The sequence below is a fragment of the Geotrypetes seraphini genome, chromosome 6 (assembly GCF_902459505.1).
Source record: "Geotrypetes seraphini chromosome 6, aGeoSer1.1, whole genome shotgun sequence".
NCBI lineage: Eukaryota > Metazoa > Chordata > Amphibia > Gymnophiona > Dermophiidae > Geotrypetes > Geotrypetes seraphini.
In genome coordinates this window covers 164,175,369-164,193,199 of record NC_047089.1, presented here as the reverse complement: position 1 = coordinate 164,193,199, position 17,831 = coordinate 164,175,369, and the positions used below count along the sequence as shown (strand labels likewise).

Sequence of the window (17,831 nt, the reverse complement as noted above, 5' to 3'; positions counted from 1 at the left end):
TTGGTTTTTAGTGTGCAATGCTAAATAATCCTATTATTGTATTTTTTTCAATAAATAGTTATAGTTAATATTAAATAAAGTTTTAAACTTAACTTGGGTGGTTCAGCCAAGAGGGACAGAGTACGCCAACATGTTTCATCCTGTTCAGGTTTCCTCGGGGCACAATCCCTACAACAAGAAATGACTTAAATATTCGGTATTTAATAAAATCACATAGCATCAACTATATTAGCAGATGTAGTAGCTTACCTCAGAACTGTATAACTCTTCACGACGGCCACCCGAATAATGATCTAAGATGGCCGCGGCGTGTACTATGGCTCATTAAATATTCCACAACCCAGCTGGGACTGACGTCATCAGGTTAGCCCGGAAATGCGGGAATAACCGCAAAACCGGTGAACCCCGAGCTGGGCGTGCTTTAAACAAAAGTAAACACTCCTGTAAATTCGGTTACTTTAAAAGCTACAGAGATGGGGATTGCCACTCGAGCTCCAAATTAAGCCCGTGGGGTATCACTGTGTCCAGTTGATAAATCCACCTCTGTTCTAGAAAGTTAAGCTTCGCTTCCAAATTTCCCTCTGCTTCCTGGCTATCAATCATATCAATGATTCGCCATCTGATTTGATCTATGGTATGTTTTTTGGCCAGCCAGTGTGGAACTAATGGAGCTGTTAAAGTCCCAGTGGATATCCGGGACTTGTGTTCATTTAATCTTAAATGAACCGGCCGTTTGGTACGTCCCACATATACCGGGGGGCACAGACAAATGATTATGTAGACCACCCAACTAGATTTACAAGTGGTATGTATTCTGGCACGAATGGAGCATCCGGTATGGGGATCCTGCCAGGTGCTTCCTGCCAAGGTTTTATCGCACCACTGGCAATGGGAACATTCAGAATGAGCTGCCTGATCTACAGTTGGATACATTTTTCAATTTAACAACTGCCCTATCGTAGTGTAGTGGGATTCATTAGAGCTCACTGGCCTATACTTAGGGCCCTTAGGGGTTTGGATGAATTCCCCCTGATAGCGTATACCAAGGGCACTACGATAGGGCAGTTGTTAAATCGAAAAATGTATCCAACTGTAGATCAGGCAGCTCATTCTGAATGTTCCCATTGCCAGTGGTGCGATAAAACCTTGGCAGGAAGCACCTGGCAGGACCCCCATACCAGACGCTCCATTCGTGCCAGAATACATACCACTTGTAAATCTAGTTGGGTGGTCTACATAATCGTTTGTCAGTGCCCCCAGGTATATGTGGGACGTACCAAACGGCCGGTTCATTTAAGATTAAATGAACACAAGTCCCGGATATCCACTGGGACTTTAACAGCTCCATTAGTTCCACACTGGCTGGCCAAAAAACATACCATAGATCAAATCAGATGGCGAATCATTGATATGATTGATAGCCAGGAAGCAGAGGGAAATTTGGAAGTGAAGCTTAACTTTCTAGAACAGAGGTGGTTTTATCGACTGGACACAGTGATACCCCACGGGCTTAATTTGAAGCTCGAGTGGCAATTCCTCTGGTGAGGTCTCACTGCATCCCCATCTCTGTAGCTTTTAAAGTAAACAAATTTACAGGAGTGTTTACTTTTGTTTAAAGCACGCCCAGCTCGGGGTTCACCGGTTTTGCGGTTATTCCCACACTTCCGGGCTGACCTGATGACGTCAGTCACAGCTGAGTTGTGGAATATTTAATGAGCCATAGTACACGCCGCGGCCATCTTAGATCATTATTCGGGTGGCCACGTCGTGAAGAGTTATACAGTTCTGAGGTAAGCTACTACATCTGCTAATATAGTTGATGCTATGTGATTTTATTAAATACCGAATATTTAAGTCATTTCTTGTTGTAGGGATTGTGCCCTGAGGAAACCTGAACAGGGTGAAACATGTTGGCGTACTCTGTCCCTCTTGGCTGAACCACCCAAGTTAAGTTTAAAACTTTATTTAATATTAACTATAACTATTTATTGAAAAAAATACAAAAATAGGATTATTTAGCATTGCACACTAAAAACCAAAGAGACCCGATGACGATAGGGGGCATAAAGCCAGTTGCTATGAAGAATTATTGAGCTTCTGGTGGCACCTCTGAGGGCCTGAAGATTCTGTTATATAAACAGTTGTGGTATAGAAGGTATTGTGGGGAGGTTTATAGTATATCCTACCCCTAAGGGTGTTACAGTACACATTCTTCTATCAAGTATTCTTTGACTTATAAGCCTATATATCAATTCAAAGGGTAGGATATGGGCCATAATTGCTTGTTAATTTTCTTACAAAAAATTTCATACAATAACGCTAACATTAATGCCAAAATCTGTAACTACATCTCCTGAAGCTGTAGTTAAAATGTTTTGCCTTAATGGCTCTCAATTAATATTTGCATGTTTGATTCACATTATTTAAACTACACCTTGTCAATATTCAGCCAACAATGGATTTTCAATGCCAGGCCATGTCTCAGCACCAACATTGAATATCTGTGACTCACTGGATTTCTCCTGGCTGTCAGAAATCAGATGGGACCTGGGTAAATATTGGCTGGGAACCACATAACTACAGTCCATAGTTCCTTCCTCTTGCCCCCCCCACCCCCAAGCATGGTCAGATCCCCTTTCTCTTCTGCTCCCCCTGAGCAAAGGCTTACCCCCTCCTGTCCCTCCACTCCCCAGCAAAGGCCAACCCATTTCCCAGCTCTCCACCCCCGAATTATAACAGATTTTCCTCCTTTCCCCAAGCGTACCTGAAGAGACCTGGTGGTCTGAAGGTGGTAGAGGCAGAAGTGAACCCCATACATGCCTGCCCCTCGTAGCTTCTGTCTTTTAGTACTACTTCTAGACCAGGTGCATTATATTTCACTAGTTGTTTAGCCCGTTACATTAACGAGTGCTAGCAGCCCTTCTCCCTTACTTTTACCTCCTCCCTGTCCAGCAGCACCCCCACCCATTCCCTGCTCCCCCTATATAGCAGTAGCCCTTCTCCTTTTATCTCCCCCTGTTCAGCATCACCCCATTTCCAGCTCCCCATATCCAGCAGTAGCTCTTCTCCTTTGCAGGAGCCCTTCTCCCTTCCTTTTACCACCCCCCTGTCTAGCAGCACCTCTTCCCTGCTTCCCCTATCCAGCAGTAGGCCTCCCTTCCTGTTACCTCCCCCCCTGTCCAGAATCACCTCTTCCCTGCTCCTCCTGTACTGCAGCACCCCCTTACCTGCTCCCCCTGTCCAGTCCGGTGATCTCCAGCCATCAGGCTGGCTCCTGCAGGGAGTCTAGTTCCTGTCCGGTCCCCGCCAGGCATGCGAGCCTGTTCCACCCCCTCCCGACCTGCCGGGAGTATTTGAATTAGACCCGACGGTTCCTGTTGAGGGAAGCACTCCTCACCGGACTCAGCGGTGAACTCCAGCCATCGGGCCGAAATCCGCCTTGTTTTTTTGTTTTTTTTTTTAGTTGAAAGATGCAGCGGTGGCTCCTCTCATGATCCCCGCCTGCGTTGGAAGTCCGACGCAGGCGGGGATCGTGAGAGTAGCCACCGCCGCGTCTTTCAAAGAATCATAAGCCGCGCATGTGCACTTCCTATGTGTTGCTACAGCTCACGGAAAACCGGCACACGCGCGGTTAGGAAGTGCACACGCGCGGCTTACCATTTTATTATATTAGATGTGTATGCTGTTGCACAGTTTTATAAAAGTGTTTTTTCTTATGTAAAATAGTCTTTGCATGAGAACAAGCATAAAATTATCCCCATAAGGGGCATCTCAACTATCTTTCTGAGTTCAGTGGGAAGTGGGATAACACTGCAGTCACACAAAACAGAAAATTTGCTAATGGTGTACAGATAGTTTGTGGTTCTCTTAATTTTGAGTAACATCATTGTTCTTGAAAATAAAACATGTAAAACGGTATCACTTTATCATAGGGCACTCATGGCCTAAAAGGGCAGAAAGGTGAACCTTTCCTAGTGACCCTGGAAATGAGAGACAACCTCAGGGTAAGTGTTTACAGCTAAAAATAGGTTTATATTTTAGAAAATTGTAGAGAGCTATAGTATTTGGGGGCTAGCTTGTAACCATGACAGCCATTTGTATGGATCAGCAGGAAGTGTCAGCAAGGAATAACAAGCATGAATTCCATCTGAAACTAGTTCTGTCTTTATACTGGAAAAGTGAATTCATCTTTCTGTGCTAGAGATTAGTTTCCTAAAGTATACAAAATTTAAAGCTTATGATATTAGGTTCATAAATTGTATTGATACAGCCAGTCATGGTTATAAGTTTTAATCTCATTTTTTGCACTGGAATAGAACAAGTGATTATTTATTTTCTGATAAAATAGTTTTTGAGTGAAAACATGCTTTTGTTGAGCATATCACAGAAGTGATGGCAGATGCTCAAGAGAATGGCTACTACTGTAATTATGGAGTCTTACGAGGGATTCCTACTCCTAACTTGGAGAGTTATGCTCCTAAATTGGCCATTTTGAAAGTTTACCAGGGCTGAGTGTCTAAATTTATATTCAAAATTTCACTAAACTCCTAAATGTAGAAATATAAAAAGTGACTGGGGAAAACTTAGGGGCCCGTTTACAAAGCCATACTAAAATGTGGGCTGTTCTATTTTTAGTGCATGGATTTCCCGCGCGCTTGGCCACTTACCGCTTTAATGAGGCTCTAAAATAGCCACCATTTTTTTCTTCCTAGTAATAATCATGCACTGATCACTGCAGGGAGATTCCCTTGCTGGAGTCAGCTGATGGCACGAGATCAGGGCGATTCTCTAACTGGCACCTATGACAGGGGCGCCGGTTAGAAAATCGAGGGGAGTGGGCAGCTAGGCGGGCAGATGTGATTCTCTATATGACACCGGTATGCGGTACTCAACTGCTTCTTAGGCGGTGGCTGAGACCGGCATTCTATACAGAATTTCCCCCAAAGTGTGATTCTATAAGGTGCACGCTAAGCCCCATTCTAGATGGCACTGATTATATGGGCACCGTATCTAGAATATGGCCCTAAGGGCCTGATTCTATAAATGGTGTGTAGGTTAGGTGCCCTAATTGTTGACGTCTAGTGATGCCCAATTAAAATCTTAATTTTTTAATTAATTGGTATAGTAATTGATCACACCATTAAAAAACAATTTTAAAAATTTATTTTAATTGATTAGTGTTACGTACGGATATCCTCATGGTGCCTAGTGACTCCTAGAGATGTCTAAGTCTAGGCGCCCTCTGATGCCTAACTAAAAATTAGGCGTGGTTAGAGGCAGAGAATAGGTGTGGTAAACTTAAGCATCGCTAGGTATGTGAGATAGATGCTGTTAAATTAGGCCAGGTAAAGCCTGGCTTAATATACTGTTTGCATACCTCAACAACGCCTAGGCGCCAATAGACGTGATTCTATAAAGGACACCTAGAAGTTGACAACCATGCAGACTGTCTCCTAAAATTTAGGCGCAGCTAGGCACCGTTTGTAGAATCGGGCCCTAAGTGCTTAGTACATTTTAATGAAAGGGCCCCTAAAAGTCTGAATCCCTGTCCTACAGCAAACTATTGGGCTAGTCAATCACGTAACTAAAAATATGTGTATTGTAGGCAGCATTTTTACATATTTCTCATCTAAACAATGGTTATGTTCTGAAATGCATTAATTTCTGAATATCATCAGTGGTAATTTTGCAAGTTACTAAAGACTGCTTTTGCTTGTTATTGTATCACAATTCCACATTCAATCAAATTTGTCATCATTGAAAAAAATATATTTGTTATACAGTAGTTTCAGTCTGCAAATTAACTATGTGCTGATTTGCTAAGTTTTTCTTTCCTATAGACACAGAATGAGCACAAAAAGAACTTTAGTGAATCAGATCCATATGAGAGTGATGTCACATATAATGCTGTGTGCGCTATAAATATAAACTTTTTCTTGAACTTTTCTTGTCTGTGCCTAGGGAGATTCAGGTGATCCAGGTTTTATTGGCTTTCAAGTAAGTATGATTTTTATTCAGCATGAATTTATCAGTTCCAAGATGTGATAGTGTGAGCGAGGGCTGCACACGGAGCTCCACAGACACTGCTACCCAAAGGTTTAAAAGTAGAGCAAAATTGTTCATTAACATGGTACGCTAAAGCCTTTGTGCTTCATAGGCAATGATAAATTGTCTCACTAGCAGTCTTCACATGGTCCTGTCTTCTGCCAGGTCTATTTATTTATTTATTCAATTTTCGATACCATTCTCCGAAGGGAGCTCAGAATGGTTTACATTAATTTATTCAGGTACTCAAGCATTGTTCCCTATCTGATCTGGCGGGCTCACAATCTATCTAATGTACCTGGGGCAATGGGGGGATTAAGTGGCTTGCCCAGGGTCACAAGGAGCAGCGTGGGTTTGAACCCACAACCTCAGGGGGTTGAGGCTGTAGCTTTAACCACTGCACCACACACTCCCAGAGTTTCAATGTGAACTAGCTTAACTAATATTAAATAAACCCAGGCCTACTTGTAGCTTTGGCCAGGCTACAAAAGGCTCAACATGGCCAGTGTTTTGGCTCCAAAGTGCCTTCCTCAGGAGTCACGCTGTTGATATATTTTGTTGTTAGGTGAATGATACTTGTTAAAGTGGTTCACAAATCCCATATATGGTAAATATCAATCATGTGTAGCATAAACAATCTCACTTTTGCAGCAAGCATAAGGTTCATAGGTGCGGGTCATGAAAGTGATGTCAGAGTGCCAATGCCGATGTGGTCAGCAACCTCACGCCGGGAAAGTAAAAAAAAGTACAGGGGAAGGCAAGAGGCGCAAGCGGCAAGGAGAGGAGTGGGGGGGGGGCGGAGAGGAAAAGGGGTGATGTTCCCTTAAGAAGACTGTGCCCGGGGCGGACCACCCTGCAACCCCCTTACTACGCCACTGGGTTGTGAAATTGAGTACTAGAGAGCTACTTCAGTCTTCCCTGGGCCTCCCTGACTTGTCTCTGCTGTGGATTTTCAGCTGGCCTGACTGAATCACACCCTCCCTGCTGAGCCCTTGAGAGCTAGGTTTCTTAAAGTTGCCCTGTGAGGGAGAGTGATATAAAGGAACCAGCAGCTTCCTATACGCTCCATCACATGAGGGTTCTACTCTTGTTCTACACAACAGCACCCCAGGAGCTTTTGAATTTAGACTTGAAAGCTTTGTGTATCTAAGTTAAGTATTCGGCCTGGCAGCTAAGGAAACTGCTTCTCCTTGCTGAATTACTGTGGTAAGAGACTCCTGTCCACTCATTTTCTTCCTCTTGTTACCTTTTTGGAAAGATGGTAAGAGCATTTCAGAATGTAAATTTCTGTCCAAGTTGAAGTTTATTATCACTCAGTGCTATCATATGTAAGAGCTGTATTCCTCTTGCTTTTTTCCACACCACTACAATCTATTTTTCCTATATCTGAATCTGCTAATGTTTTGCTTCAAAGGGAAGACCTTTATCATTGAGCTAAAGGGTGAGATCCTCTCAGGTAGTAGGTGATCCAGATCTGTTTTATTATGCTTATTTTCCACCTTTTATTCCTTCAGACTATCCCACCTCTTCTATTAAACTGCGCTAGCAGTTTTTAGCGTGGTGAGCCACGCTGAATGCCATGCGCTGCTCCCGACGCTCATAGAGTTCCTGTGAGCGTCGGGAGCAGCACGGGCCATTCAGCGCGGCTCTGCACTACACACTGCTAGCGCAGTTTAATAGAAAGAGGTATAACAGCAATAATTCTGTTTTTAGTTTTGTTGTTTGCTTTTCAATAGAAGTTTATTAAATGTACATGAGAAGCAATATAATATAATCATAAGATCCATATCAACTTCTCAAAGGCAAAAGTTACATCAGATTGATAAAGAAATAATGAATGATCGTCATACTCAGTATTGACATGGTTGCGTTTGAACAAATGATATTTTATGTTTTTACAGGGACCCCAAGGCATTCCTGGTTTTCAAGGCCCTATTGGCCCAGTTGGTATTCCAGGAAGACCTGTAAGTTTGCCTTTAGTTTATTTTCCCTATTTCCTAACTTGACACGAGGAAATAAAGGTCAATTAATGATAAAATGTAAGCTGCTAACCTTTTCCTTGGACAACCCCCCCCCCATTAATTAAACAATTTAAGAATTTGGCGCCAAACTCTTAGGATGCCTAGCAACACCTAAGTGGAAGCACCCTCCCATGCCTAAAGACACCTAAAAAGTAGGCATGGTTATGGGTGGAGAATAGATATAGTTGATGTAGGCATTGTTAGGCATCCGACATAAGCCGCCACCAAATTGGGCGAGTGAAAAGCTGGCCTAATGGATCAGCGCCAGTGCCTAGGTCACCTAGCGATGCCTAAGTCCTCTTAGGTGACGCAACGCATGATTCTATAAATGGCGCCATTTTTTTTTTTATTGACAACCATGCTAAGCAGCACTTACAATGTAGGTGCCACTCAGCACCATTTATAATTTCTGGCCCTTACTGCCATCCATTTTGTAGGTGATAAGGGCTCACTCGGTATCCATTCACTGGAATGCTCACTCTCCATCCCTAATACACTCCCTCAAAAATATATATTTTTTTAGCCTGCATATATTTGGCAGTTACCACAGGATGTCTGAGTGTGTCCCAAGATATGCCATTTTAAGCTGCATTAGCATCTAACGCGTTTTAGTAAAAGGGCCCCAGAGTTAGATGTATTTAAGCCGTATGCAGCCAACATGTTCATGAACATCTATTTCAATGCATAAATCTCTGCTTTACAAACAACTAGCTTGAAAACTGTGCTCCTTTGTAGCTGATATGTTTTATTCAGAAAATTCAGAGTTAGCTAAGTATTTGGTACGTTTCATTTGCCTCTTTTGTGCTAACTTCCTGTCTCCTTTCTAAAGCAGATAATTCTGGGAATGTTTTGAAGCCAGATTTCTTGTTTCTGTTGCTACCCTGCTTTGCAGCCAATCAGCCCAGTTTGGGAAAAATACTAGAGATTTTAGGCAGGCACAACAAAGCTAAGTCACAGTCTGTTAAACTGATGGATAATTAAAATCGTGACAGGCGCTTTGTGATTTATTTACGTGAAAAGGGAATTTAGCTTTGTTAGAATATTAATTGATAGTAATTGCTCTGACTGAAAGAGACTATTGCTATTTAGAGTTAAACTTTGCAGTAGGGGAGTTCCAGAGAACATTTATGGTTGAAAAAGGCAAAAAAAGCTACGAACATTTGGAACAGCAGAATTAAAAAGTATGGAGCATTCTGGTGGTGTAAAACTGGGCTTTCTCTACCTTGAGGGCTTGTCAAAGTTAACTGATTCATAATAATAGCATTCTTAACACTGTGGCCACGATTCTATACAGGTTGCCTAAAAATTGGCGCCAACTAGTACAGCACTAAGCGCATTTCTATAAAAGTTAGGTGCACTGTATCGAATCATGCTTAGTACCGCCTAAGCATTGCTAGGCATTCCAACTTTTAGGCACACGGTTTTCTTGGCCTAAATGCATGAACCTAAGTTAGGCACACAGCAGTGCCTAAGTCAAAAACATGCCCCTTTGGACTAGACACCTACTTTTTATAGAATCACATTTTTCCACTTGTGTGCCTTTCAATTAAGTCCAATTAATGGCAATTATGAGGTATTAAGTGCCAATTATCAGCGCAGTTAAGCCTATTAAATTAGGTGCTTACATCAGCTAGGCGCACTGATGTAGTTGCCTAACTGTAGGCGAACTTTATCGAATTTGGGGGGGGGTATGAATGACAAGAAAACAGCACCAAGGGCCTTCAAGTTTAGGGCAATCAGTCTTCTATTGATGGGCCCGACACGGGCCGTTGTTCAGAGTAACCTCCTGCGTCAGAAGTCAATAGGTTAAAATCTTTCATACGTGGACTGCAAACCAAAAACACCCAATAATATGAATAAAATCTAGGTCTTTAGCTCAGCTGAGAAGTACAGTGCCTCAAACATTCGCCAGCGCCCCAAACCATGCCAAAATGAAACCTCATATTTTTAGAATGCTGCAGCATGCATGCGCGAGGTTTCATCTTAACAGTAGCTCATGCTAATATCTCTCCCCCCCCCTTAGCTCTAATGCAGTGTTTTTCAGCCTTTTTACACCTATGGACCGGCAGAAATAAAAGAATTATTTTGTGGACCGGCATCGGTCCGTGGACTGGCGGTTGAAGAACACTGGGCTAAGTCGTGGGCCAGACCCTGCCCATCTCTACCCGATCTCCACCCCAGACCCCACCCCCATAATAATAATAATTGCGCCTGGCACATCCCATGCCTCATCTGGAAGCCTTCCCTCTGACGTTGCAACGTCAGAGAGAAGGCTTCCGGTTCAGGCGCAGGATGCCTGTATGAGCCACTGCCTGTGGCTTTGTGCACTAAATCAGTTAGGAAGAGGGAGCTGGCTCGAAGATAACGCCGCATCGATTGCACTGTGGACCGGTGGTTGAAGAACACTGTTTTGGGCCTGATGCACGTGCTGGTCCTGTGGACCAGCAGGAAATTTCTGTGGACCAGCACTGGTCCATGGACCGGTGGTTGAAGAACACTGCTCTAATGGACCAATCTGTCATTCTAATAATTTTGTTATGTCCACCAAAAGATAAAACAAGCCTATTTCTGGTTTTAGTTTCAAATTCTGTAAGTGAAAATATTTATAATCAAATCTAGTGTTTAGTTACTGATTTTAAAATTACTTTCTATCGTGTATTATGTAGAAAAGTATAATAGTAACATGAAAAAGACTTTCAGTTAGGACCATTCTTACAGATTTCTAAAGCACATTAATCTGATTGCCTCAGAAATATTCTTCTGCATGATTTGAAGTGAAATGATTTGCCTTGCAAGCTTTGTTTTCATTTATGATTTTGCAATGGTTTATCCTGATATTCATAACTCTTAGTAACACGATTGGATTGTAATACAACCAGGGTATCCATCAATCTGCACCTCTCGTTTGCCTGACAGTTTTCTTTGTAATGTAATCCAGGGAAATGCAACAAAAACATAGGCCCATATTCTACAAACGATGCCTAACTTAAGTGATAAAAGGCATTTTAAAACAATTAAAATATCGTTTAAAAGAAGTATGTAGGCACCTACTAGTGCCTAGAAAAAGGAAACCTTCATCACGTCTACAGAGGTGTCTTTGAACGCCTAAGGTCAAAGTAGGCATGGTTAATAACAGAAACAAACTTAGGCGTTTGTGGCTGTTAAAGCCTTTTTTCAGTATTTTGAGTGTTGTCCTTTGTTGTCGAGTACAGCTTGGATTCGGGCAGGTATCGAATGGCATAGCAACTGGCAGTATTCCAGTGTGATCTGAGTTGTCCACACCTGTTTTAATTTGTTCTCCAGATCTTCTAGTGATGTTGGATGTATGTCAGCCACAGCATTCTTCATTATCACCCATGCATTCTCGATTGGATTGAGATCGGGAGAGTTTCCAGGCCATGGAGCCAGATAATAATAATAATTTATTTTCTTGTATACTGCCCCACCAGCAGTTCTAGGCGGTTCACAACAGGGAAAAACTGAGACAATTTCAGTTAAAAAATACAATATCAGAAAAAACACACAATCACAACTATTATAGATTCAGCATTAATTAAATACAGCATTGGCTTAAAAAGAGGAGCATATTAAAAACATAACTTATTAAAAATGGAAAAGCACCATCTCAGATATATAAGATCAACATTCATGATTATCAAATAGATGAGTTTTCAAAGATTTCCTAAAGGTAAGATAAGAGCAGGCTTGAGTAATCAACTATCTCAACCAGGAATTCATCTTCCCCGCTTGGTATTCCAATGTCCTGTCCAGAAAAGTCTTATAGCGACAGGCTCTTGGAGTAGGGAAGATAAACATACCTGAATTTCTAGTGCATTTTGTTGAATTAGTCAATTTTAAATAAGATACCAGATAATCAAAAAGAGCCTTATAACAGATACACCCAAACTTAAAAAACACTCTAGCCTCAAAAGGCAAACAGTGCAATCTTACATAAAAAGATCTAACATGATCGTATTTCTTAAGCCCAGATAACGCTATTCATGCTTTAACTGCTTTAGTTGAATGGCATGGTGCTCCATCATGCTGAAAATGATGGTGTACCATGTATGGCTGTGATTCTCGTCAAAGGCAGGCACTGGAAATATAGGCCTTTAAAACCTTTGACAAAAGCTGTGATTCTGCAAACGGTGCCATTGCATGATTGCCATTTATTAGGTGACTGCCGACAATGGTGCCCTTTACAGAATCCGGCCCATAGTGCCTCTGCAGTCAGTTCTGCAGTAGTACATAATTACTCCCTATCTCCAATATTTCAAAAATGATTACACTTCTCCCTCGTTATTCGCGGGGGATACGGGCAGAGCCGGACCGCGAATGGCGAAAAACCACGATTATCCGGCTCTGACCCACCCCACCTCCCTGCCGCCTTCCCGGCCTTACCTGGTAGTCTAGAGTGCTTTCAAGGCAGGAGTGATCTTCCTAAGCTCCTGCTGTGAGTTCCCGTAGTCTCTCGAGACTACGACGGGAACTCCCTATAGCCATTTCTCATGGCGATCTGCACGGGGCAGGAGGGTAGGAAGATTGCTCCTGCCCCGAAAGCCCGCTAGACCACCAGGTAAGGCCGGGAAGGCGGCAGGGAGGTAAAAAATATGGGTTTTTTAAATTTTCCCCCTCCCCAGAAAAAAATTGCGATTATGTGAAATCGCGAGTGCAGAAACCGCAAATGGGGAGGGGGAAGTGTACTTGTTTTTTAATCTTTTTTTTTTCAACTTTATACTTTCTCATTTTTAAGTCAATAATTTACTTTCTTAACTATTGCTTTCTGCAGGGCCCACCTGGACCTCCAGGACTACCAGGACCAGAGGTATGCTTTTCTTAAATTTATCTGGCTTTTTTATTGAATTAGGGTTCATTTTTATGTGTCTAGAATAAAAGATAGAGAGGCTGATTCAGGTTATTTGTGTAACTTCATATCAGTTGCATATCTTTGTGATGTTTGCCAGAAACAGCCAAACCGCCAGATTCTATATAGAATGCTCAAAGTTGAGCATGCAGTTTTGGGCTTGGTTGCCAGATTCACGTGTAAACTAATCTAATCTAGGCTCGTCTAACATGCTGGGTCCCTGAAAAGGTTCACAGCAGCTTACTTTAGAATTAAAAGGATACAATGAGAGTGAAAGGAAAAAAAAAACTCAACAAAATTAGCTCATCAGGAGATAATCAATTTTTGGCATTGTTCGGCATAAGTTAGGCACAAAGGGCCGGATTCTATAAACGGCACCAGTTTCAGCAGCCACCTAAGAAATTTCCACCCATCGCATGTCAATCATGCACTGGCGCCGTTTGTAGAATTGTGGCTATTTCATAAAACAGGCGCCTTAAATCTAGTGAATCACTACTGCACAAGCAATGGTGACAAGTTCAGACTAAGTACATTCAAAAGCACAACGAACTTGTATTTCACTTGACTGGAAACTATCCAAGTCGAGTAATTAAAGTTTATATATGAAACCCTCAGAATCCTGCGCTGCTCAATGTAATCACTGAAGCAGCTGATGGCAGGTATGCAGTTATCTTTCATTGGGTTTGCATATTTTTTTATTTTTTACTTTTTAATTTTTAAGCAAGTAATCCCTTAAGCGTTCTTATGTCTAAATGCATTGAATTACATTGAGAAGCGCAGGATTCTGAGGGTTTCATATATAAACTTTATTTTTTTTTTTTCCATTATTTTTTATTTTCAAATTTTACATAAAGTGTACAAAATATTAAAATACAATTGATAAATACATAGTATCACTTTTATATCTAATACATTATATATCTAAATTTAATTTTCCCCCTCACCCTCCCCCCACCCTTTTATTACTTTAATATAATATTTTTAATTTTCAAATTTTACAGAAAGTGTACAACATGTTAGAATACAATTGATGAATATTCAATAACATTTTTATATCTAATACATTATGTTCTAAATAAATTTTATCCCCTCTCCCTCCCCCCACCCTTCTATTATTTTTCAATCATACATTACATATTATATAATATATTATTACATATTATGTAGAAATTATTTTCCTTACCCCCCCTCTATGTGTGTCATAAAAAAAGATCCTTAAAAGAAGAAAAGAAGAAAAATCCTACTATTTATTCATTACAGTATTTTGTCAATGGCCCCCATATTTTTATAAATTTAGTATATGTCCCCCTTTGTATTGCTATTGTTCTTTCCATTTTAAATATATGACATATTGTATTCCACCAAAATGTATAATTTAGGTTGTTATAATTCTTCCAGTTGTTAGTTATATGCTGAATGGCAACCCCTGTCATAATTAATAAAAGCTTGTTATTTTCTGGTGAAATTTGACTTTTTTTTCTCATCATCATTCCAAATAATATTGTATCATATGATATTGCAATATGATTTTCCATCAATTTATTAATTTGTGGCCAAATTGAATTCCAAAAAGTTTTAATATAGGGACAATGATACAATAAATGATCTAATGTCCCTGGTTCTAGATTACAGTGCCAGCATTTATTGGACTTAGAACTGTCTAATTTTTGCAAACGTGTAGGGGTCCAAAAAGCTCTATGTAATAAAAAGAACCAAGTTTGTCTCATAGATGCTGACACTGTACATCCCATTCTCCAAGACCAAATTAGTGGCCATTGAGATACATTAATCTGATGTCCAATCTCAATGCTCCAAATATCTCTTAGACCATTTTTTGGTTTTTTATTCAAATATCCAGATATTAATTTATACCACAATGCGGCTTGATGTCCTAGGAAGTCTGCTTGAAAACATAAGAACTTTAAACTATATTGATTATTTAATGTTTTCCACTCAGGGAACCCAACCTGAATGGCCTGCTTCAACTGCAACCATTTAAAACTTTGTGTTTTATTAAGACCAAATCTATGTTACAATTGTGAAAAATCCAGCAGTTTACCTTCTGAAATAACATCGTCTATAGATCTAATGCCTGCAATAATCCAGTTCTTCCAAAGGATTTGAGCTCCGCCAATTTTGATCTTGGAGTTTATCCATATAGATTGATTAGTTGATTTGTTTATTGGGATAGGTGTTAATTTATCAATAAATCTCAACGTTTTCCAAGTATCCAATAATATTTTATTTTCTCTGTATCTTCTAGGTATGTTAATACTTGGTAGATGAACTAAATTTAGGGGAAACATAAGGCGCCATTCTAAATATAACCAATCCGGTGCATTATCCATAAGTTCTGGGAGGATCCAATACATACCCTGACGTAGAATATAGGCTTGATGGTACCTATAGAAATTTGGAAAATTTACCCCTCCCTCCTTAATTGATTTTTGCAAAGTTACTAAAGCTATTCTAGGTGTTTTACCAAGCCAAAGAAATTTTGTTAAAATGCTATTGAGCTTTTTATAAAAGGACCCCTGAAAATAAATAGGTATCATACTCATTTGGTAGCAAACTACAGGTAACATCATCATTTTAATAGTTTGAACTCTTCCCCACCAAGAAATATGTAATGGGTTCCATTGTTCACATAACTCCGTAACTTTTTTTAATACATATTTTTCATTCTCTTTTACAGTATCTTCAATTGTATTTTTAACTTGAATGCCAAGATATTTAAATCCTTCTTCTTTCCATATGAATGGAAAAGTATCAAATAATCCTTTTACACAATGAACATTCAAGTGTATAATTTCAGATTTATTCCAATTAATTTTATAACCTGAAAATTTACCAAACTTATCAATTAATTCCAATAAAGAAGATAAGGTTGACTCTGGATTTCTCAAATAAAGTAAAATATCGTCAGCATAAGCCGAAATTTTATATTCCATATCTGAATATGGAATACCTTGTATCTCCCTCTTTTGCTGTATTGCTAACAATAAGGGTTCTAATACAACATCAAATAACAAAGGAGATAAAGGACAACCTTGTCTAACTCCCCTCTGCAATTGAAAACCATCAGATATCTTATTATTAATATTTAGTCTTGCAATCGGGAAGCTATACAATGTTTTTACCATTTGTATAAATCCAGAACCTATACCAAACCATTCTAAAGCCTGATACATAAAATTCCATTCTACCCTATCAAATGCTTTTTCAGCATCTAATGAAACTGTAAAAGCCGGTTCATCCATTTTTTTTGATAAGTTTAACATGTGAAACAATAGTCTAGAGTTATTAGAGGAATGTCTTTTAGCAACGAAACCCGTTTGATGCATATCTATAATATGTGGGAGAGCTTTGGCTAATCTCAAAGCCAAAATTTTCGCCAAAAGTTTATTATCAACATTTATCAAAGACATAGGCCTGTAGTTTGAAACCAAAGTAGGATCTTTATTTGGCTTAGGCAAAACAATTATTATTGATTCAGCCATAGTACCTTTAATATTACCTTTTATAAGTTGTGTCTGATATAAATTTAGTAAATGTGGGGAAAGGATATTTTGAAATGTTTTATAAAATTCTACTGTATAACCATCACCACCTGGAGCGGATCCAACTCTAAGAGATCTCAATGCTGTTTCTAATTCTTTTAATGATATAGGTTCATCTAAACTCCGTTTTATATGATCAGGAACCTTAGGTCCATTAATTAAATCTAAAAAATTTTTTCCATCTTTTTGTCTCTCCATATAAGGCTCGGAAGAATACAGGTCCTTATAAAATTTTAAAAATTGTTTTAATATTATATTTGTTTGATTTGTTATTATACCATTTTCGTCTTTTATTCCATTAATATTAGTTCTTCTTTTTTTTGCTTTAAGATAATTTGCCAATAATCTTCCCGGCTTATTAGAATTTCCATAATACACTGTTTGCTTGGAAAACAAATCTCTTCTTATCATTTTTGAAGTTAATTCATTATATTTACCTTTTGCTTTCAAAAGAGCTTGCAAAACTTCATATTCCCATTTACTTACCAATTTAGCTTCTAATATTTTTATTTCTTTTTCTAATTCTATATATTGTATTTTAATCTGTTTCCTAATAAAAGCTGAATATGATATAATATTACCTCTCATAGTTGCTTTAAATGCATCCCATACATTCTCTATAGATGTATCCTCCACTAAATTTATTTGAAAGAAATCGTTAATTTGTGTTTTAAAATTTTCCAAAAATTTGTCATCCACAAGCAATGCATTATCAAATCTCCAAAGAGGTCTAACATTCTCTAATTGATCTAATTGTAATTCTATCCATACTCCTGCATGATCCGAAATAATAATAGGATCTATGGAAGCTTTAATCACCTGTTGCACTTTATTTGTTGAAACAAAAATATAATCTATTCTTGAAAATGATTTATGAACCTGTGAACAAAATGAAAATTCCTGATCATTAAAATGAAGAATACGCCATATATCTTTCAAATCACATGACTGAACCAAATTATCTAAACCTAAAGATTTTATACTTTTACTTGGTTTTTTATCCAATAATGGATCCATTACAGCATTAAAATCTCCAGCCACCACTAAATTAGAAGCAGCCAGTGGTAATAACATATTCTGTAATTTTTTAAAAAATTCTGATTGATTCGAATTAGGGGCATATATATTAAACAACGTCAGGGCATCATTTCCCATACCTATATCAATATGTATCCATCTTCCATGTGGATCTGAATTTTTTACCTTAATCTTGGCCATACATTTTTTATTTATAAGAATTGCTACCCCTGCTTTTTTACCCTCTGCTGGAGCAAAAAAACATTCCTTTACCCACCCACCCGATAGTTTCTGTGATTCCTTTATACTAAGATGGGTCTCCTG

At 39.3% G+C, this 17,831-nt stretch overlaps 1 protein-coding gene across 3 annotated transcripts in view; it reads left to right on the top strand.

Moving 5' to 3' along the window:
- The window catches only part of COL4A2 (collagen type IV alpha 2 chain), a 426,713-nt gene that overhangs the window by 266,177 nt on the left and 142,705 nt on the right, over positions 1-17,831 (top strand). For all 3 annotated transcript variants that reach the window (XM_033949645.1, XM_033949646.1, XM_033949644.1), the window contains exons 8-11: positions 3,933-4,004; positions 5,962-5,997; positions 7,947-8,009; positions 12,856-12,891. In XM_033949645.1, the coding sequence (XP_033805536.1) occupies positions 3,933-4,004; positions 5,962-5,997; positions 7,947-8,009; positions 12,856-12,891 (207 nt within the window). The remainder of the gene's footprint in view (positions 1-3,932; positions 4,005-5,961; positions 5,998-7,946; positions 8,010-12,855; positions 12,892-17,831) is intronic.